This window comes from Echiichthys vipera, assembly GCF_963691815.1.
Source record: "Echiichthys vipera genome assembly, chromosome: 7".
NCBI classification, from domain to species: domain Eukaryota; kingdom Metazoa; phylum Chordata; class Actinopteri; order Perciformes; family Trachinidae; genus Echiichthys; species Echiichthys vipera.
This window is the reverse complement of record NC_139832.1, coordinates 19774547-19798260: the sequence shown is the minus strand read 5'-3', so window position 1 is coordinate 19798260 and position 23714 is coordinate 19774547. Positions and strand designations below refer to the sequence as shown.

Genomic DNA, 23714 nt, shown 5'->3' with positions numbered 1-23714 from the left:
CTCTCACGTGTACCTCTATAGAGCACAGTGGGCACACAGTGGTTGAAAGCAAATACACTCAATGTAAAGTTACTGGTGAAAAAAAACCCATCACGGTTCACCCTATAATATTATAGCCGCCCTGGAAAGCTTTAGGTTTAAAAGAACTGTTAGCTAACGCTAACCAACGCTGGCAGAAAAAATACCTTAACTATCTTAAAACAAATATATCTTATTCCATGTTGGAAGAACATTACATTGCTAACTGGACTCGTGGAATTTTAACTGTACAGTGTCATTGGACTTGCTCACCACTTTTAATGTCGACAAGTACTGGACTAGCGTTATATTTCGTGAAAAATACAAACTTTTTAGGCGGTTCATGGACGCAGCGGACTCTCGCCTGATTCGGTTGCTGGCGTGGAGCTGAACTATGAGCTGCACACGCGTCAATCCCAGCTGAATTCTAATTGGCTGTGGTCATCCGAGTTGCCGGGTTGGGTGTTGTGTTTGGTTACACCGTGTTTCTGATTGTCCTTCCATGGTGTTCGAGTCCGTTTTTCCCTTAGGCTCATTTCAGCAAGAAAACTATGTGAATTTTAATTTCACTTGATAAAAATAAAAAGAGCGTAAATTGCATCTTACATAGATTGTTTGTAATATTTTTCACAGTCCTCCCCGTGTCTGCGTGGGTTTTCTCCGGGTACTCCGGTTTCCTCCCACAATCCAAAGACATGCATGTGTTAGGTTAATTGATGACTCTAAAATTGCCCATAGGGGTGAATGGTTGTATGTCTATGTTCGTCTCTATGTGCCCTGCGATAGATTGGCGTCCTGTCCAGGGTGTACCCCGCCTCACGCGCAATGTCAGCTGGGATCGGCTCCAGCCCCCCCGCGACCCCGACCCCGGGATAAGCGGCTGAAGATGAATGAATGAATGATGATATAAACATTGCAGTGGATAACATGACTTGGTTTATAGCTAGCCAATTCAGTTTTTCTCTCAGGCACATCAAGACCAATACAAATAAATGTTATTTATGTATATATTTGCTTGAGAAAGGATTTTCATGATGCGGAGCAAACCTGGAGCGACATATGGTTCAATCTCAGACTAATAGGCCCTACAGTATAAAATATAGTTAACCCAGGTTAGGTTGCTGAAGGCTACATTAAAGGAGCAAAGTTTTAAAAAAATGTAATCAGTAAATAGTTTCTACTGGTTCAAAAACCTTGTTGAGCTGGAAAAAAATATATGTAAGACTATATTCTCACAACTTTTCTCCATCAAATACAGGTAAAATAAAAAAATATAGTGATGGCAAGGCCTTTGTGGTGGCAGGTGCTGGTGATCCAAACATATACCACAATACAAGTGCTGTAATGAATATATCTTTCCATTGTGACAGCTGCTACAAATTGATGATTTGGGGTCTCAGTATGCCTACAAGAACATTACTTAATTCTGGAGTCAGAAGGCAAAATACATGACAAACTTTTTTTTTCAAAAAGTAAAGTATTTATTTAATTGTTCCTCTTTCAAGCAGACTCAGGCAGAGTGAGCTACAGATCATTAAAACAACAGCAACAACAACAACAATCCTGTCTGGTTTCACTTAATTTGTGTACTGTCATAACCTATTATTAGTTACTGGTTTTGAAACAAAACTTTACACAAAGGCTGTCTGCAAACATTTAGTTCTTCATATCATGCTGACTAAATTGTTATGTATTGTTTTCTTCATGGTATGGATTGTGGAATAAAAACGCATAGGCTAAAAATGAACAAAAACAAACCTGCATGGGCACATGAAAATAAAGTTTTAAATTTTGAAAAAGCTTTAGCTTTACAACATCCTATTAACTTATTTGATTGATATAAAGTCTGAGCGGATGAATACAATAAAAATACATGAATTTGCTAAAGACCCAAAATATCCACAAAGCAAAACAACTGATCAAACTGTTTGAAGTAGCAGATGTTAAAACAAGTGTAGACCCTAGTTGATCCTATTTAAGGTTTACAAAAGGCAAATACCTTCATATTTAATTTGTTACACAGATAAACGCCAGATGTGGCATGTCATTTCTTTTTTAAATGAACCCCTTTTGCTTTATTGGTGTGGAGAATGGTCTTTCCAAATTGCTTTTTACTTAGGAAATTATGTTGACCACTTTGGGGTGACCAGGGGTGATAACTACATTGTGGTCTCTTTTGTTGTTTTTCAATATGCAAAATCAAAATCAGTATCAGAAAGGTGTTCATTACCAAGTAAGTTTTTACATACAAGGAATTTGCCTTGCTGTTCAATGTACACAATACAAATAAACAATAAGCAAAGTACTATAGTCAACAGCTCGGATAGAAAATGACCATTCATTCATTCATCTTCAAACGCTTATCCCAGGGTCGGGGTCGCGGGGGGTGCTGGAGCCGATCCCAGCTGACAATGACCATAAGAATATTAAAATACACTATAACATATATAACAAACCATGTTAAATTCAACAGTTAAAATCGACAAACAACAAATAGTTGTGCAGTTTTGTGCAGGATGCAAATAGTACACTGACGGGTTGTGCAAAAATGTTGTGCAAAATTTCCCAAATATACATACATCAAGGTACCCAAGTCCAATGCGTTATTGTAACGCACAAAATGTTACACTTTCAGTCATAGAAATGTAGTGTCTTCCCTTTATTCGGAGTCAAGGGAAGCCTACTTCATGTTTTATAGGCTAGCTGCCTACTGGGCCTACCTGTCATGCAACTCCAGTCTGAAACTTTTTGTTGCCATGACAGCTGTACTGTCCCTTTAAGGGACCCGGAAACTGTTCTCTCCTGTTCTCTGTTCACTGGTCGCGGGTCCCAAACGGACAGCTGAGCTCCCTCCCGGCGATGATATCCCATAATGCTATCTGGGCTTTTCGAAGCAGTGTGAGGTGCTGGCGACACCGGGTTGTTCTCAGAGTGGCTCTAGGGTCCTCGGACGTCTGCAGTTGGCGTTGGTACTCGTCACCAATTCGTGGCATGGAGGAGATACTGGCTAGGGTCGTTGCACCTTTACCCACATATGAAACAAGAGACAAATCTCCTCCTCCTCCAGAATCCAACAGCTTGGAGTTCATGCACTTCTACGGCAGTCTTGAAAAGGAAGACAGAGTCGGATTCCTGACGAAGCTGTCGCAAGACTTCGGAGTAGATCACAAAAGCACTTCCGAGCTCGCAGTGAGGTTGTTGGACACACAGCTGCGAGACTTAGCGACCATTTTGCAGGTTGAAGACAGGCTGCGGTACGGCTTGACTCCCCGTTATAGACAGTTGCTGAATCATATAAGCAGGGTCGAGGGAGGAGTGAAGTTTCTGGTGGATCTCCGAGCCGATGTGCTTGAAATAATCTCATCCAAAGCTAGCGAGAGCCCGCACATCAGGGTAAACCATTGTTTACATTTTCTACGGGTGTTCGCATGAGTCAGAAAGGGCCTTTCGCGTTTAGGCGTTCGGCACCCTTGCTCGAATAGATGTACCTGAATGTTAAGAAAGTCATTTAGAAAACTTTATGAGGCATATTTTAACAGACTTAGCAGCAGGCTGAGTAAAGCTGTTTACACATATCTTTCACTCACTGCACTTGTTTCCATAGCACGGCTCACATTTCCTCACAGCTTTAGTGGCAACGAACTTTGCCCCAGTTTACCTTACTGGTAGTACCATAGGGTAGTAACGAACTAAAGGAACTGCATTTGTTTGTTTATCTCCTCAAAACTTTGAGTATTTTTGCAAATGGATAAGATCAACCTTTTTTTTGCACCAAAGCTCAATTCCACGTTGAATATATACAAAAATATATACTATAATAATATTCAATTCTACACATGAAGGCAGGAGCTACTGTGCTGCAGCAGCAGGGTGAAATAGCTGAATATAATTCAGGCATGTAATGAATATGTTGAATTATTTTTTTCCCCAGACAAAGTAAAAATAAAATTGAAAGGAATGGCAGTATGACAACAAACGCATTGTGTCACATGAACAGCAGCTCTTTTATCAAAAGTACAGTATAAGCAGATAAGCCCCTAAAATGTGTTGAACAGACGATGTAGTCAAAATAAGTACAAAAACCCTCCATCTACAGATACTTTGGTTTTGTATAGGAAAACAAACAATTTGGGATTTAGTGGCCTAATCCAAAGCAAATACTGCTCCTGTCATGGTTGACAAGTTGTGTCAACGTTTCTCAAACACACTAGATGAAATGAAAACTGCTGATTTGTAAATTTGTTATGCTGATATGCAAAAACCAAGATTACAAAAACTGTAACCTGGGAACCAGACAAATCTGCTGGGCTCATGTTTTGTTTGCTCTGGCAGATATATATGGCCGCAACTTGAGATCTTATGGGCCAATCACAACTGTTTATCTCATGTAGGGCGGGTTTAAGACAATAATTGACAGAGGAGCGTCATGCTTGAATGTATAGCTACTGAACATAACCGCATTCTCTGTCCAGCGCAACTTACCAGACTCACAAAACTCAGATCAAACTGTCAAACTAGGCTGATCAAATATGAACCGGGGTTATGTTATTGTATTGACTATTCCTTGCCCAAAATGGTTTCAGAAACACATTTTGCTCTGATTGGTTGTAGGTCTATCTAATTGCGTCCAGAGGCCTGAATGAATGAATTATGAATGAATTTAATTAAAACAGGGACAATGCACAAAAAAACATTTATCTTATAGAACAAGAGATGCTTTGAGCCAGGTTACAATACCTTGAGTCCAGTGGCAGGTAAAGTGGGAGCAGATACAGTATTAAAATCATTGAAATCAGGACATAAGTGAAATAATGACCATAATATTTTAAAAACTGACAGAATACACCAATAAAAGCAGGGAACAAGAGTGCCAGTCATGAAGTGCACAATAGGGATCAACAGCACATACACTCTCTCTCTTTCTCTCATCACACATTCAAACACATACAATACACAGATAACAGTCCAACTATCCCCATCCTCCTCTAATAACCACACTCATAACCAGACACATACACTCACATGTAACTCAACAATGTGTACAAACTTGCTTACTCAGTAACCAGCACTTTGACAAGAATGAGGATATGTGAGGATTTGCACATAGAATAAGTTCTGTGGGAAGGACGTTCCACTGAATCATGGCCACACATGAAAAAGTAGAGCTGCCGAACTGAGTTCTACGTTGAGGAATACTACACTCCCCCCTCGTAACAGATCTAATTAGACGCGCTGTGTTTTCAGAGCAGAGTGTCACAAACCTTTTCAGAGGATGGGCATAAGCATTATGGATAATTTTGTGAAGTAGACGAACATTTAAATGTATAATCAAGTTTTCAAAGCTCAAAATACCGTCTTTGGCAAGTACATGGCGCTGATGGTAATGCCGTGGTTTTTTTGCATGGATCTTAAGTCTACTTTTGTACAATAACTCTAGTGGTTTTGTAACTGTTTTACATGCCTAAGACCAGGAGGTAATACAGTACAAAAATTAGGGCTTGATCTATGAGATATGTACTTGATGCCTCAAAGGTGAAAGAGTTTCTTATGTGTCGAAAATTAGCTAAATTATATTTTAACGTGTTACTCAGCTTTTTGACATGCCCTTCAAAACCAAGTGTCTGATCTAACGTTACCCCCAGATATTTAAATTGTTCTACATGTTTTATTTTTTGCCCATTTACTACAATGTCAGGGTAACTTTTTGTAAAGAACATGGTTACTGTTTTTTCAACATTTTGATTGGATCATTGATAAAGCCCCTTGCATATCCAAAAGGAACTGAGAGGTTCCAGATTATTATCCATTTGCAAATAAGTCTAGCAATGCCAAGGTAATAAAACTGATGTGTGCACAATAAAAAGCCGTAATTGTCAAGCTAAAACTGCCCTGCTTGAGATCATTACAGGCCATTTAGAGCAAGCTTACTTATCATGACGTGCTGTCTTTGGATACTGACTGATGATAGAGTGAAAGAGGTTTTCTTTCATCTTTGTGATCATTTTTAAATGTTTTGTTCTGCTTAGGAAGAGAGCTTAATGGAATTTCCAAATACCCCGACTGCACCATCACCAGAGGACTTCTAGCCTTCTCTCTTCTGCTCAATACCTATTTTATGCTAGCTGAGAGGTGGTTCTGATGTATTTAATCTCAATAACAGAGACCCACTGAGACCTTTTGTAGAAGGTAAAAGGTCTAAGCTACTTACAGAGTACTCGTACTGAGTGCTGACCACCTTGGTCTTCGGGTGCACAGCAATCTTTTCTTGTTATTGCCAGAATTGATTCTGCTAAAAATGAGAAAAGGTCATGGTAAATACGACGCTTTTAGTACACGTATTGATAGTATGTGCATACCAGGGGAGACAAAAACTGGTAATAAAAAAGAAAAAGATGGAAACGGGGAAAATGATACAGTTTTTAAAATGACTAAAGCAATCAAAGTTTCGATTTGACAAGGCTGCAAATACTGTGGTTCTTGCAAGAGTGTCACTTTGAATTGTATGCTAGATTAGTTTCTCTTGGTTGGGTAATTGATTTTTGATGTCCCCCCTTGTTCCTTCTATCTCCAGGCTTTTCATTATCTTTCCCCTGTCCACAAACTGAGTAGATGAAAGATGTAAAGACAAGTCAGAGACATCTTTTTAGCTGGCTCCTCGGAATTTCCCAGAGTACCAGTGAGGCTATTTTTTTTCCCACAGACAGGCTGCCAGGCTGACAAGTGGCATGCAGCCTACTGGAGTAAAAGTATTTGGCACACTCTGAGTTTGACCTGTTAGCACTTTGGCAGTCTGTGGCTATGTGGCCTTGGATAGACAGACTGTTCCTTCCAGGCACTGCAGTCTCCATCGCTCTGTGTAATCACTATACAACTGCAGCTCAAGGTAACAGAGGCTGTATCAGGTCTCAGCATCGGAGCCTTACTGCATTGATACAGCTCCACTGTCAAAAAGTATTGCTTTATTCGCTTTCTAATGGAGTGCAAGGTTTTCTTCTTTTCCTTCCCTCCTTTCCTCCGTGCCTCACCTCACCTCAGGCGTTTAATGCTAGACCCTTCCATTTCAAAAGGATTCATCATCCACTAGGTCAATGAAATACACATCCCAGTTAGACCTTACCTTTGTGTTGGTGAGAATTGGCTACCCAAGGCAACAGCCGCACTCTCAGGGCTTGTTTACGTGCTGCGTTTTCCACAGAAATGCCGGATTATTGGCCATCAAAGATTATTTCTTCTCAGCAAGCTGTGAAGTTAGAAGAACACAAATGCACACATGTACACCATCCAGTAGTGATGGAAGTTTTGTTCAACTTTTTTTTTCTTCTCCTGATGGTTACTTTTGCTTTGCTCTTCGCTCAACAGACTTTTTTCAGCATGAAACATTCAACCATAGAGCTGAATAATGCAGGACTGTATGCATAATATTGTATCTGGGGAAGAATTCCAAATTAAGTTTGTTTTTGATAGTTGCTTGAAGGAATTTCAGCCAGTGGCTTTAACACCATAACCCGTACTTCAGCATGTTTGTATTGGCTCTTATTATGACTGACAAGCCGGCATTAAAGTAAGCCTGAAGTGAAGTCGTCCTATGGAAGAGCCAATATAAGCTGTATTTATGTGCTTGAGTGTGTTTGAGTGTGTGTGCTTGTTTGTGTGTTTACAAGAGATTTGCTTTAAATGAAGTCTGACCTTTACTGGGTGAGAAGCCTGCTTTGAAATGGCAAGTTGTTTATTGAAGTGCCTCCTCTTCACCCATTGCAAGCGCAAACAAATCACAACTCATAATGCGAAAACATTCAAACAGCATACAGACACTCGGGTAAGAATCCGCATTGGAAGTGTTTATAGCCGACAAACTTGAGCAACACTGCTGTTATTCAGTAAGATCTCTCAATAAGTCCATAAGGTTGATTTATCCACTTCTTTTAATGGTAATTCAAAAGCTGCAGTTTTCTAGAGAATAATTTTATGGTATTTGTAAGAGAGAAGAATGACAATAATGTTTCTCCATAGCAACAGTAAGGATAGTGCTCAGATGATGTAATGTATTGGCGACCGTGACCTTTTTCGTATTCATCATGCGCACTATTATATAACTATAAAGCAAGGTCTCTGTGTGGGTCTGTAATTTGCATTTCTCGAGAACTGTCCGTTCGATCTACTTCACACTTGGCAGGTGTAATGGTGGGGACCCAGAGTGCAATGTCACAATTTGGTGCAATTCGTCCAGATGGTGGCGCTCTAACAACAAACTATACACACGGCCTGTAACTTCTGAACCCTAAGTCACAGAAACAAAATTCACTTTTTTTCTGAATTATTTTTGGCCAATGGGTGGTGCTATAGCAGCATCATAACTATAAAGGAAGGAATCTCTGTCTGTGTATGTATCGTAGACTGTCCTTTACATATCTCAAAAACTATTAATCCGATCAAACATCAGTGTCTCATTAAGCGACTGTCTCTCCTACACTGCTTGTTTGGCCGTTGTTAGGTTATTACTGCAAAACATCAACTCCGCGACTTGCCACGACTCAGTTTATACAGAATTTAGTCAGTTGCTTGGCAACACTACACATAAAAATGGCTGCTTCTGCGTTGATTTGATCGGCAATGACCTTTCTATCCAATTTCTATGGGCACACCCCTCGACACCGCTGCTAGCAGCAATACCACGAGTCAAACAATCGAACGTTTGGAATGGTTGCGCCCCAAACGGGCACTGCACTGGTACAAATGGAATGGAAATACAAATGCATGATTGTGTTGTCATTTCCCCCAAAAATCGGCTGCTGACCTGTTCTCAACAAAGGAAAGAAGGTGGTTTTATCCATTATTATGATTGTTAATTCTAAACTTCTTCTTTTTTTTCTCCCCAGGATCTAAACGGCACACTGAAGAGCTTGCTGTCTGAGTGGTTCTCTGTAGGTCTGCTCCAACTGGAGAGAATCACATGGCAGTCCCCCTGCGAGATCCTGCAGAAGATCAGCCAGTAAGAACATTCATGCTCCCTCATACTGTGGTTCTCTTTTATCTTATCTCTCCCTCTTTATTTTCATCACAGGTCTTTTCTTACAAACCAATAATACAGTTTAGTAATGCAAACTTACCTTTTGCTAAACCCCTCCCCTGAGCAGTGATTGTCCAATCATAGCTAAGCATCCACAGCTACTAGGCACTTCTCATCATGCTGAAACAGTGTAAGAGTTTTAATAGCCTTTCCAAAACCAAAAGAAAAGTGAAATGAATGGATACAGGTTATGTTAGAAAAGAAACCGACACAACTAGCAGATTCACTCTGTATTTTTTGCAACCGTGTGATAGCCAGTCCTGTATCTTACTATACAAACACATTGTTTAGTTCCCATTTTACAAGCCTTTTCACTTGTAAAGTGAAACAGAATTTTCAAAGCCTCTGTCTAGCTTGTCCCCCTTCAGTATGTACGCTAAACATAAAGAAAGCAAGAGACAGCCCACAAGCTGACCGACCAAATAAACTTTCTCATTTTACAGCTAAACAGTACACTAAAATATGTTTCTGAAAGCACTTTATGTGAGAAATAGGCAAGACAGGGGCTTGGCGAATGGTTCATTGAAAAGTGAAAGACTAACTATCAGCCCTCTGCCAGGTATGAGGCAGTGCACCCTGTAAGGAACTGGACTGACCTGAAGCGCAGAGTGGGACCATACCGCCGTTGTTATGCCTTCACCCATGCCGCCATGCCAGGAGAACCCCTGGTTGTACTACACGTTGCCCTCACAGAAGACATCTCTGATAACATTCAGGTTAGAAGCAATAGCGGCAGGCTTTTGTAATGGTTTGTCTCTCTTTAGCACACCTTGGAGGATAGTTAAAACAACAGGGATTTACTACTTTGTTCCTCCTCTCAGCTGACAAATGGATTATTGCTGTGTGAAAAACAATAGAGATGTTTAAACTGCATATCCCTTTGGGAGCCTCTACAGTGCTGACTTCCTTTTCTTTTGTGTTTACAGTGAGGAAAAGGTGGTTTTGACAACTCTGTGATTTAAGAATATTCCATGGTGTGAAATAGTGCTATGATATCCACAGTTTCGCTCCAGCAGCTCTGACATAGCTTTAAGAGACTCCTGCCTTGGCTGCAGCTATCTATCAAAGAACACTGATAATTGGCCTGTATCTGATAAGTGATGCACAGTTTGTATGCGTGAATCCACAAAAAAAAAAATTTTTTTCTTAGGGTATCGTCCGTGAATTTGCCACTCTTGACGCAGAGGAGGATGTGAATAAGATAAATTCAGCCATCTTCTACTCGATCTCCTCCACCCAGGCTGGACTTCAAGGGGTGGAGCTGGGCAACTACCTCATCAAGAGAGTGGTGCGAGAACTACAGGTGAGTCCGGGTGGGATGCAGGATGCAGTGTAATACACTGGGCAGCATTTAGTAAATAAATAGTTTTCTGTGCATTAACTGTATTTTTTTTCTATTGCTATCTAATCTTTGAGGAAATAACCATCTTGTTTTAAAATGGATGGACATAATAATGTTGTGTTGTTCTGATAAACTTTCTGCGGTGTATATTGTCTAATTTAATACAGATGTCTTAATTTAGTTTAATATGTGAAAGGAGGTCAACATTAGTAGTATAGCATTTTGTGTTTGTGTTTTTCTAATTAAAATACTGTGAAATTAAAGTGAAAGGCCACTGTAAAATATCATAACAGTAATTATTTGAATCCATTCTATTTGAATTTCTATAAATACTTGGCTTGCAAAGCTGAGATAAAGCATAAGGTCACAGAAGAGGAACACAAGTTGCACAGTGCTGTGAAGCACCCGCTCTTATAGGTAAAGGTTTTAAAACCACCCTCTCCCATTATAGCTAAATAATAACACCTTATCATTGACAGTCTATATATGCAACATGCAGAGATACAGCTCCTCCCCTGTGGTGTAGTCGCAAAAAGCGCTGTGAATCTCCTCCCCATGATGTGTCACTCTGCAGGACTTGCATGCTGAATGCAATTACAAGGCTTTAGGGTTGCCTTCAGGTGTGGCACAGCTTATTTCAGCAAGAAATATAGCTGTGGCAGGAAATATTTTTCTTTGATTGCTTTGCAAAAGGTATTATTTTAGTCCCATTGCTGAATCATAAATCTCCCTCTTGTTCTCGCATTTGCTTATACACACATGAAGGCACACGTAAACAGAGCTGTAGTCTCTAGACAGGCAGTAATGAAATCTCATCCATCCCTCTCAATAAGCGCAGAAGAGCCCTTCATGTGGGTCCACTCCAGCTAGCATTTGTTAAACGATTTGAACATTGAAGGAACATCAAAAGCCACTCTACCCAATAGATGGGAAGTAGCTCTTGACAGCGTGTCCTCGTAAAAATCAGGTTTCAAAGCTTTCAGCTGCATCCACTTTAGTTTGTCATACAACAGGACTGTTTTGAATTGGTGCAAGCTTTTTACTCAATGGTATTTTTTATTAATGGCAGCATACGGTTCAGTGAGCTCAGCTATTGTGTTGTGTTTTCTGCTATAACGTTAGGGCTACAGAGTGTTGCAGGGATGTATTTTTTTAAGCTGACCCAGAAGTAAGCATCGCACTGGTTCCTTCTACAAAATGGGTCACGAGTAGTTTATTTACTTTTTATGTCGTAGAACAAAAGTGTTAAAGGTAAAATCTCTTTAGCCTGTCTTAACCACAGACCTTATTTACACATCTAACCAAAAACTCATTGACTTCGAGACAAGGGAACCAGAAGTGCAACAGTGCTAACTAATTTCTGGGTTTATTATTTAATTCCTGCAGCACTCTATTTGTGTCTGTGGTTAGAAAGTAGGTTATATTGCACTGTGTTTCAAAGCTTTACAGATGCTGAATGTTGTCTTCATCTAGAGGTCTAGCTTTGCAATGTAGCCCTCTCCTGTCAACTTTGTTGTCTTTCTAATGCAAAATAATTATCTATAAAAAAGAGCTGTGTTAGTTATTACCCTACAGACACATAGAGACTTACCTACTTAATTGGAATGCTGGGGAACACTATAGTTAGACAGTTAGAAATTAATGTGTTCATTTTTTACCCAAATGAATAATTTCTGTTTTACCTACATAATACTTCAAATACAGTTCCATTTGTACTTTGTATAATCCTCAGGAACCAAAAGTAAGGCTCCTACAAACAAAATGCTTTCTCAGTTTTTTCACTGAAAATAAACTTTATTTTGATTATTACAGTCCATGGTTCATAGGGGCAAAATTTGGGTATCTGTCTCACTGGGTCTGTTTATTTTTCTACTATCTACCATTTAGTACGTTGAAATATTTGGCTCTCTCACTTCCTTCTTTACCAAGCCAGAGTAAAATTGTACATGCTTTTAAAGACAGAAATTATGCATTTCTGTGACATGAGATTTTTTTTTATATTGTAAACAGTCATTACTCAGTTTTTACTGACTATGTAGCTACTGCATTTTACATTTTGTAACACAATACTAAGCAGGCTACTATTTGGACATTGAACTTATAATTATAAGTTCGACTTTCATACTTTTTTATGACCCTTAGGGGAATCTAACCCATTACTCCAAAGTGCGATGCTCTACCCTTGAAGCTACCGAAAACCACAATACAGAGGCCCATGCAGGGCTTCATATTATGTAAAGGTGAAGAGAGGAGCAGCTCAGCTGAGAATGGATATATGAGTGGAAAAGAAAAGGTCACAGTCATGATTTAAGGTGAAGAGAGGAGGTCTTGCTTGTCTTTGTAGATTGAACCCTGAAGCACAGGTGAGGCACTGCTACACCTTTATTTATATGTATCCTTTACTCCCTATTCCTTTTTCACCTCTCTGACCAACTCTATCCTCCTTTCCATCTGTGGTTAAAAAGTAGAGGTTGGAGAATTGGCGTGAAGAAGGCAAGATCATGATCATAATAATGATGATGATGGTGATGAGTGAGAAGAAACAGAAGTGGAGAGCCAGTGGGGTGTGGAAAGTGAGAAGGCTGCATTTTTAAATAAAGAGATGGGGAAATCAAATATGAAGAAAGGAGAACAATGTTACAGAGCAGCGTGTCCCTCCAGGGGTTGTCTGACACTTCCACTTTTATCTGCAGCCACTTCCACTCCTCTGCCTGCCACATTGCTCCTTTACTTATAAACCCAGACACCGGAGCACAAAGAGGGGGAGGATTTAAGTGAGAGGAAAAGGTAACAGGTTGAGAGAGAACTCATGCCATGTGTGGGAGGGTTTTGTGGTTGTGGTCAAAACCAGACCAAGACATGGGGGAGAGGTGGGTGAAAGAAGAGGACAGGTGTTAAAGGAGAGAGTGCAAGGGGCTGAGGTGGAAAGAATAAGAGAGGGAAGGAGAGAGGGCATCATCCATTTCCATCAGCAGGGCAGGATCATGACGCGATGGAGTTTGTAATGCTGTCAGTCTGTGGAAACGGAAGGCCTGAGCAGCAGGAGCCAGAGCACGAACAAGAACATTTTGTTTTGTGTTTTGATACTGAGGTGGAGCTACTCATTTTTGGCGAAACCGGTGCCCCTGCAGGCTGTGAGGATCAAATATCTGCTGCCTCTCATTTGCTTTATTTACACTGTTACTTTGTTTTCTCATCCCCATCCCTTTCCTGCTAGCTTTCATTTTTAGTTTTTGTTTTCCTCATTTAAAACTGGTTACAGCGGGTCGAGGCAAGTCTGTGTCTCTGCAAGCATGTAAACGATTCTGAAACTTTTTGTTTATAAATCAGGGCATTGAAAAGGAACTTTTTTTTAGGATGACACATATTGCCGTGGATGGTATTACATTGGAGGCAGTTGAAAGCCCAGTGAATCTCATACAGACGTTAAAGGGTGCTATGTCAATGTTTTTGTGGTTTGCAGAAACATGGCATGCCAACATTTTTTTCTGGGAACTGTGCTGGGCCTAAAAGGGACTTTAGGGCTTTTTGTAAGGCCCGAGGCATGCACTTAAGGGTTAACTCTACCTCCCTCCCTCTCTCCTAATGTCTTCCAGAGTGAGTTTCCTCACATGGCCCAGTTCTCCAGCCTGTCTCCGATCCCAGGCTTCTCCTCCTGGCTCCAAGGCCTGCTCAGCCAGTACCGGAAGGAAGGCCGGGGCTCTGACCTCCTCTCTGAGCAGGAGTGGAAGGAGGTGCAACAGGCCACAGACTCAGCTCCGGGGACCCCGGTCGTTGAGGCCCTTCGAAAGTTGATTGCCACCAGTGAGTGGATGCGTTCTGAGCGTCTGACCCGTGTCCTGGAACCCGTCATGATGCGTCTCTGTGCTTGGTACCTCTACGGAGAGAAGAGGCGAGGTTACGCCCTCAACCCAGTGGCCAACTTTCACCTGCAAAATGGCGCCACCATGTGGAGGCTCAACTGGCACGCTGACACCAGCCCTAGGGGTGTGGCGAACTCTTGCAGCATCATGGTGAACTATCGTTACTTCCTTAACGAGACATCTAAAAACAGCGCTCTTTACCTGCAGAATAAATTCATCACTGCATCAGAGCAGGTTCTGGGGCTGGTGTCCCAATTTCAGAAGAACAGCAAACTGTGAGAAGGAGACAAGGATATATCCATAAATACACCTCCGTTCCATTTGATTGCCCTTGATATCACTCATACATTAACTGACAAACTGAATTTTTTTTTCTTTTTTATATTTGACATGTTTCTTCAAATATTCAAACAGAAAAAAACATCTTCAGAAGCCCCACTGAATGGACATCAGTTAATATTATATTTTGAAGTAAAATTAGAACATTCGTCTGTATGTAGTGCGTAGGTTAGGTTTCTTGCCTCATTGGGTTTCTGGTTTAAGCTGTTTGATATTGTGCAAGCGCCTCCCAAGCTGAGAGACTGTAGCTAATGAAGCACGAGGCATCTATCAATACTTTACCATGTTCCTGGATAACAGTGTGTGTAATGGTGACACAGGAGCAATGAGGGAGTGCAGCTACTGGAATAAATGATTATATTCTTTCATTTGGCTGAACTGTTTTACTGCAAACATGTTGATGAATGGGAGAATGTTGGAATGGGTCTTTTTTTTTTTCTTTGGTTAGGGTTTATACGCACCTGCTGTTACACTGCTTATCACTCAAGCTCAATACACAAAAGCGTGAAATCACAAAATGCAAATATTATTTAATTTTTAAACTCTAAAAGAGCTGTATGTTTTTTCTGCCATGTATCATGGCTGCTCATAATTTACAGTCGACTGCTCATTCTGACACACACACACACACACACACACACACACACACACACACACACACACACACACACACACACACACACACACACACACACACACACACACACACACACACACACACACACACACACACACACACACACACACACACACACACACCTACCTCTCTAGAGACCTATTGCTGATGTTCTAACTGCTCTGTACAGGTGCCAAGCAGGGCTCATATCAGCCCCACACTCCATTGTTGTGAAATAATATATCACAGCAAGTTGACTGTGAAATTACATTTTATCTCTCTAAGGAGCCAAACTTTCTTTTTGTTTTTTCTCTGTGTCCCCACTCCCTCTTTCCTCTCCCTGTGCCGCTCTGTGTCCTAGAAACTAATGGAGTGAGAAATAAAGTTAAAGTAAATGGCTAGATTGATGGTGTTCAGCTGTGAATGAATGGGGGAGGAGAATAAAGAAGCGTAAAAAGGACAGTTGTTTAAAGGATGCCCTTGGCAGACATTGTAAGTCGCTCTGGAGATATCGGAGACAATAGGAGACCCATACCTCTCTGTGTACGTGGAGACACGCAAAAGAGCGGCACTGTCGAGCCATCTCTCAATGTAGGATGATGCACACTTTGGTATGGGTTGCCAAGGAAACAACAACGACATACTCCACAGGGTTTAATCTGAGTCGCTGTTGCCCAGGAACGACCAATGGTAGTTACCAAAGAGCGGGTTGTCCAGGAGCTTTTAATAATAAACTTCTTAAAAGCATATTATGTCAAACAGTGAAAGTAATTACTTTTTGATAGCCAGTCAGGTATTTCTCATAGGATGAAGACGACAAATTATCCACACAGCCAGCAGTTACAGCACTGAAATCTGATTTATGGAAACATCAGAGTCCCGCTAAGTGTCCGTGTTTCATGTTTTAAATTGAGCTTATTTTAAAATGGCTTATATAATTTAATTATAATTGTAAAAAAGTCAACGTCCGATACCATGAAACATTTGTGATAAAATGGCAGTAAAATTGGGCAGAGCTTTTTGTAGACAAATATCACAGCAGGTATTCTGATCACTGACAGTTTCCACATTGGTGCAGTGTGTACTTAGAACCGTCTACATTAGTATCCAATCAGATTGCAGTTTTGTCCCTCTTCCATCCCAGCAGATGTTGATAATGGATTCAGAGCCAAGTTCAATATTGTACTGATCCGTTGTCTGACACGTCTGAGAGCCGATACTTTACAAAAAGCTGTAGAAGACCTGATTACAATTGATTAGAAACTAATTCAGCAATTCAGACATTCCTTTAATTTATTTTTTTAAGATGGGGGTTGCGATTGTGTGCACAGCGACGGTGTATTTCATTTCTTGTCCCTCATTTGGAGGAAATTGCCTTAGAAATAAAGCTAATCCAGAAAGTCAGACAGTGATGCTATAGTGTAGTGGCTGTGGCCTTTTGTTTAATTCAATCTAATAAGACGTGAGATATAAAGCTTTGTGTCTTCATTTGTCCAGCTACAACAATTTAAATATGTGCTCAATTGTACCACCGATAAACTCTTGATATGTTGTATTTTATAATAATATATCATTATTAGAATGTTGTTAATAAAAGAAAAAATGTCATTCCAAAACCAGTTACACAATTAATTGAAATGCTGTAATGAGTTTTGATTGGAAATGATTTCAATAAATTCACCTTTAGCTATAAATCAAAGAGCTCCAAACATTCATCCAAATACTAGAAGTTTCTTTCTCACAAACGGAATGCTTCAATTGCATGTCATTTCATTGAAGTTCTTGATTATATTAAATGGTAGAGAGAATAAACACTGGCACAACACAAACAAACTCATTCCAACTGCGTCCAATATTTCTTGTGATCACTGTGCCACAGAGGAAACCATTGAGCGTAAAAACTTGCCAAGTCGGATTTAATCCACTAGTAGTGTCCTCAAAGGCAAATCTAGCAGAAAAAAATGTCATGGAGGAAAACAAAATATAAATATGTAAATATGTAATTCATTTTTGAAATACGAACATAATGAGAAAACTCTTGCTGAACCTTCTGTCAGCTGCATCTCACTGGAACCATTCATTTCTTGTCCCAGCCAGCATCTCTGGCCAAGTCCTAATAAATAGCTTTATTTTTGCTTTTTGATACACTACAAAATCCACTGAGCTGTGTCAGTCATTTCTAGTTACAAGCTAACAAGCTAACTACAGGGCTCTCATCAATCATTTTGACACCTCTGGCATGCTCGTCAGCCTCAACAAACAAATGTTTTTTTGTTTGGTACGTACTGGGTCAGCTTGATGAAGGTACTGAGTGCTGGTGAATCCCCAACTTTTGCCATTCATACTGCCCGCACGCACAAAATCTTGTTGAGCTTACATAGCCTACCTGCATACAAAGGGAATGCTGAATCAATGTATTTAAATTAATATTTACCTTTATAAAGTTGTGCTACATAAGAGTTGAACTGTTGTTTCTAGCATCCTTTTTGGCAGTAAGATGTAATTGTGGGTGAGCCTGTTCTTTCAGTGTCACTAACATGGGGACCTATTTACATCTAGCCTGTGAATGTCGCCACTGACATAGGTATTGTGATACTCTGCAAAAAGGCAATTAGAAGTGCTTTTTTTAGTGGGTCGATCACCAGTGTTTTAACTCCCTCTTCGATAGAAAGTAGCTTAAAAGACATTTAAATAGATAAAATTCTATTTCTATTCTATTTAAAGTTTTGTTGGGCGGGCAGCACTAGCTGTGGAATGCGCATGTCGCGGAGAAAGTGATGCCATATTTTGCATGAAAACTTTGAAAGGAACTGATTATGTGGGAAAAAAATCAGTCCGTTTATTTGCCTAAAAAGTCATTGTACTTTCTGATGTTTTTTTTTAGATCATCAGGCAGCTCATGTTCAAATGTGTCTTCTGGAATTTTATAGGGTGTGGCATTTTATTGTAACACTTACTCTTGACATTTGAGGGAATTCAATGTATCCCACTTTTTCAGCTTGAGTCATTTTTTATGACGAGGACTTTTGCACACATGTTCTAAATGTCATTGCGCAGTCTATTCAAAGCCGTATTTGCAGGTAAGTGATGATGTGTGAGCGTTTGTGTGTGTGTGTGTGTGTGTGTGTGTGTGTGTGTGTGTGTGTGTGTGTGTGTGTGTGTGTGTGTGTGTGTGTGTGTGTGTGTGTGCGAGGTGAGAGTTCATCCAAGTGTGTTACTCCATTCTTCCTGGATGCTGTTGCTGGCCCTTCTTCATGCTTCTCACCTCACATCACCACCATTCTCCTCCTTCTCTGCCCCCTGGTAACCCGACCCTGCACCCACAGCCCATCCAATCCCTTAGTCTCTCTTCAAAGGGCTTCACGGTTACACGAGCAATCAGGAAACACACATAAACACGTGTTCCACATGTACAAAGCCACACACTCTCACGGGGGTACACACTGCCTTCTGAATCTACCCATATTTTTGCCATATGTAACCTTTAGATGGCAGCAGAGTTTCACACAGCTGGAAACTGGATGCTTCCTTGATTTGTTGGCTGGCCAAACATCCCGTTTTCCTTGCTATTCTAAATTACCGTAATCTCTCTCTGTCTCTTTTCCATACATTTTGCTCACATACCTTCCTCTGTTTTTCCTTTAGGCTCACCCCACGGACTCTGTCCCAGTTGCGGAGCAAGTTGGAGATTGACAGATCTGCTATATCTGGTTACAGGCTGTAATTAAAACTAATTTGGCTTGCTGATGGCATTTTCCGCCCCCACTTTATCCATTGCAATTAGTCAGTATTAGTTGACCTGACGTCTTGTATCAGATTGTGATATTGAATGAAAAAGAGGTAAACAGGCAGAGGTAGCAGTGGCCTCACCCTTGGGTGACAATCACTCCAGGCCTGATACAATCACCAGACAGATTAAAATAAGTGTGAAAACTCTTTCCCTGTGTCTCTCACACATCCATAAAGAGCACTGGTATGCACATATGCGTACAACACACACATACTCAGCTGGCTTTGTTGCTGAGTTCATTGATCAGGTAAACAGTCCGAGGCCCAGAGGTGATGATCACTCACAAATCGCCGTTCCTTTGTCCTTCCCTCTCTCCATCTTTAGCCCTTGATATCTGGACCGCCTGGACATTTCTGGAAACACCTTTCTGTCCCTCTTGGTGCAACACTGTGCATGTGTCAAATATCCCAAACATTTGTCAATTGGGAAACAGAACAGATGTTGAGAGATTTAGAAAAACAGATATTGTGACACACATTGTCTGTAGCTACTTGCTCTGTTTTATCTTTCAGCAAAGTTTAAATGACGAAACAAAGTTGTTCTTTCTTTGAGAAGAGGAACGCCTTGAAGACACAGAATAGCAGCGCAACTGCAACCTGTTGTACAAATGTAAGTAATTTTCAGTTTAACTTGCGATGATATGTTAAACTTTTTACCAGCCATGTTAATAAATTGTGAATTTAATGGTTATGCGGTACACCACTATTGCACCCAGCTTGCTAACATTATCTAAGATAGCTGTCGTGAAATTAATTGTGACTTGAGCTATGTCACAATATTATCACACTCTGTTGTTACTATATATACTGTAACCTGACACTATGTATAGTTTGTTTTTCCATACTGATTTATTCTACATTCAACATGTAGTTTCAAAATTATGTGTTTCACGTTCATGTGTCATAGACACCCTAGGGGCTTTTACAACAGAATTTTAATGAAGTTAAACCTTATCACAATGCCTAACACACACACACACACACACACACACACACACACACACACACTCTGTGTATAGCAGGGTCCTTTTCTCAGACACAGCTTCAGAAGACATTTTCTAACTGATTCAGAGTCTCTTGAAAGCCAAATGAAATCAGAATCCCTTTTCTTTGATTAACATTTGTAAAAGAATATTTTAGGATCAGATAGGAACTCATGCTACTAATTAATATCTCATTAAAAGCTCACAGGTGTCTTATTCATATTCATCTAAAGTTGAAACCTCCTAATAGCACTAGAGAGAAGCATTTTTAATGAATTCCAGCTTGTCTCTTCAAAAGATACCTTTATCTGGTGAAATATGCACCAAAAGCAGTGGGAGGGATACTTTTCTTCTTACTTTTCCTCCCTTCTACAGACAAACTGAGTAATGAGTCAATGGCTTTTCCTGTCAACACGGTTTGTCTTTTACAGTCACTGCTTGCATCCCAGTGACCCATTAAGGCTCTAGACCTCTTCCACATTTTCAGTCTCTCTCATGCAACCGCAGTTATCTTCAAAAGTGGTTTACTTTATTTCTCTCACTCAGATCAGCTTACACCGCACTCTCTCCGTCTCCCTCTGTCTCGACTCTGTGTCTACCTCCCTTCATCCAGAAGGCATATTGAAATGATACGTGGTCTCACTTCATGAAGCTGTGAGTCTAATTTAAATAGATGCAGCAGCTGGGCTGATACGTAAGCCTTGCCTCGTGAATTTGCACTCCTCTTGCAACGGGAGAGGGAGGAGAGCAGAAGCCGACAATGGTGTGACAAATTGCGTTTTCTTATTTTCATTCAACTGATTTATTCCTTCCTGCTGCTGCATCGCCACCCATCAACACCCCACTACCTGCATCCGTACCTCTCAGCCACTCCCTCATCCTGTTTCCAATCTTGCGCTATCCTTTGGAGCGAAAGGCCTATTGCAGTGGTAATGAGGGAGGTTAATTGGCCTTGCTGTGTCTTTAGGAGGCTGGAAAGTGATGATGACAGTGCTCGGATGGGGGGTGACACTTTTCTCAATTTTCTCTGGATGCCCACCTGCTTACCCTCTGCTGTTTTCACATAATCGGAAATATTTCCCGCTGAGAGTCATCTTTATCTTGGCAGCGTGCAGATAAAAGAGAGACTTTGCACGTGAGGATTTTCACATAGACGCCGACACCTTTCACGCTATTCAATTACTCAGAGGTCACACTCTGATACTGCATGCCATCAGAGAGCTGACTTGATTTGTATTTCCAGGAAATGATAGCACAAGTTGGACAGAAAGCAAGGCGATGAAATATTTACTGTGATGTAATGCCTCTTGCAATGTTCACAGTGAAATGATCGAAAATCACAGTATGTTTACATGAATACTAACTTTCTAGTTGTGGATCATATTGGGGTTATGATGTGTACATGAAGCACAAGAAACTATTCATGTATGTGTGATTCTAACAGCATCCATGTTTCTTCTACCTCAGAAATTGCAGATGATCTCAGTTTGGTTTCGAGATGCCTGTACTTACATGCACTTACTGTACCACTCTGCTGTATGTGGTGTCTCTATGTGATCACCAGTAATGGAATATAAGAATGACCATAGTTAAAAGTCACAAAGAAAACGAATCGTAAACGGTGATAATGTAACATAATTTGATGAACAAGGTCGATTTTTTTCATCTTTCGCACAGCGAAATAAAGGCATGAGGGTTATAAAACAACACGGAAGCTCTGTGGTCCAATTCAATACTTCTTTCAACCTTGACAAAGGCAGTGTATACCAGATTCAGCTCCCGATCGCTTCCATCTTTACCTTTCACAATAAAAGACCTAGGCAGCATAACTCTTAAGCCGATTCCAGATGTCAGGTTTTTACCTCCCTGACTGCTAACTCTGCTGTCTGTTTTACAAGGGTACTGACTCTTCCCAACATGACTGTGATCAGTTTAAAGTAATAAAAAAGTATCCTGTAAGCAGTTGATACCATACATTACACGAAAGACTGTGACATTATTGGCAGTGTAGTAAATGCCCCTGTCCAATGATCATACCTGCATATACACACCACTACAACTCTGCCTCAACTTAGCATATTTATTACTTATTGTGCTCTTTGAAATGGTATATAATGAGCAACACATAACCAGACTTATAACAATGATAACCCATACATTACACATACATAACAGTCATGTTGACATGCATGGAAAGACACTTTGGCTACCATGAAGATGGGGAGTAACTCAAAAAGCCAATCATATACATTGAAAAAAGGAAGAAACCTCTATTTGTAGCATGCAGCTTTTATGTGCCTTTGTAGAAAGGGGTTCTGAGGTCAATGAGATCCATTATCCCTCATCCATCTCTTTCTTCCTATTTACCCTTACTTTCATAAGCACAAACACCACCGTCCTCTCTATTTCCACTCCATCTCAGCCACTCCCTTCTTTTTCCATTTTAGTCCCTCCATCCATCTCGATGCCTCGGTTAGTTAGGTCACTACAGGTGACCGATGAGCAGGGCCATCGATCACTATAAAGTCAGCCTTTTACACTTAATGAAATCCCTGTTCGCTCACTCCACACATGCAAAGTGTCTGGATGAAGAACCCCAACACACCCACACACAGACACGGAAGTTGAGTGTCGGTGGGAACTTGATTAAATCAATACAAGTAGAGAGCGATGGAGAAGCAGGCAGATGGATGTTTTCAGCAGAGAATATCCATATGTTGTACTCAACACTGCTGCTTATTCACCATCAAGCATCTGTTACTTTTTCTTCTTGACTTTTGCCCATGTCTCGCTCTGCCACTCTGCATGTTTTTGTACAAGGCGTTTATGATTCATATCAAGGATCCTTTGAGTTGTGGTGAGGTGTTCAGGTGACTGCCACTGTGTAAACAATTAATTTACAGTATACATATCCTGATCATAGACTCATCTCAGAGTGCTTTATGAAGAAACAAATAGAACAAACAGGAAAATTAAATGGAGGTCAAAGCAAACACAAACACACACACGCACGCACGCATGCACGCACGCACACACACACACACACACACACACACACACACACACACCAACACACACACACATACACACACACACACACACACACACACACACACACACACACACACACACACACACACACACACACACACAGATTATTGGAGTGGATAATAACACATAATGTGTGTAGGAAGGACATAATGAAGGTTATCTTAGTTTAAAAAGCCAAGTTCAGCACCTGATTGAGTGTAGCAGTGGTTCAGAATGCCATTGAAATATTGCATAGATTGCCTGGATATTGCAGCAAAGAGCAACAACAAAAAAGCATTTATCTTAGACTTCAATGGTAAATATCATTAATATATACTGTCAACAAACCAATTTTTATGTTTGGAGGAGGATGTCCTCCATTCAATTCTCTCATCTTATTTGCTAGGCTACATGATTTGCATCATGTTGTACTTCAGATCAGTGGTCCCCTTTTCTAGCTTTGAGTAGTGTGACAGGAATTACAATTAACATGTTTTGGGTTTTAAAACACGGGACAAAATACATTCTTTATCTCCTCGTGATGCAGAAGTTTTCTCTATCTTTGCATGCAATGTACAGCCCTGTATATCTTGTGAAGATACTCCCCTTTATCCTGTGATACAAGTGGGACTGAAATTTATAATTATGACTGTGATACTCAAAGCAC

General features: G+C 40.5%; 1 protein-coding gene across 1 annotated transcript; it reads left to right on the top strand.

Moving 5' to 3' along the window:
- The first annotated feature begins 2534 nt into the window (after positions 1-2534).
- mlycd (malonyl-CoA decarboxylase) lies at positions 2535-14956 on the top strand. The gene is made up of 5 exons (XM_083915990.1): positions 2535-3411; positions 8895-9007; positions 9645-9801; positions 10236-10388; positions 14024-14956. The coding sequence occupies exons 1-5, from the start codon at positions 2878-2880 to the stop codon at positions 14567-14569; spliced, it is 1503 nt and encodes a 500-aa protein (XP_083772116.1). The 5' UTR covers positions 2535-2877; the 3' UTR covers positions 14570-14956.
- The last annotated feature ends 8758 nt before the right edge of the window (positions 14957-23714 follow it).

What these genes read in the sequence shown, in the direction of transcription:
- mlycd (XM_083915990.1), top strand. Translation starts at nt 2,878, where the DNA reads ATGATATCCCATAATGCTATCTGGGCTTTTCGAAGCAGTGTGAGGTGC. An exon ending in GCGAGAGCCCGCACATCAGG is followed by an intron (nt 3,412 to 8,894) that starts GTAAACCATTGT and finishes TTTTCTCCCCAG; the next exon opens with GATCTAAACGGCACACTGAA. An exon ending in GAGTGGTGCGAGAACTACAG is followed by an intron (nt 10,389 to 14,023) that starts GTGAGTCCGGGT and finishes AATGTCTTCCAG; the next exon opens with AGTGAGTTTCCTCACATGGC.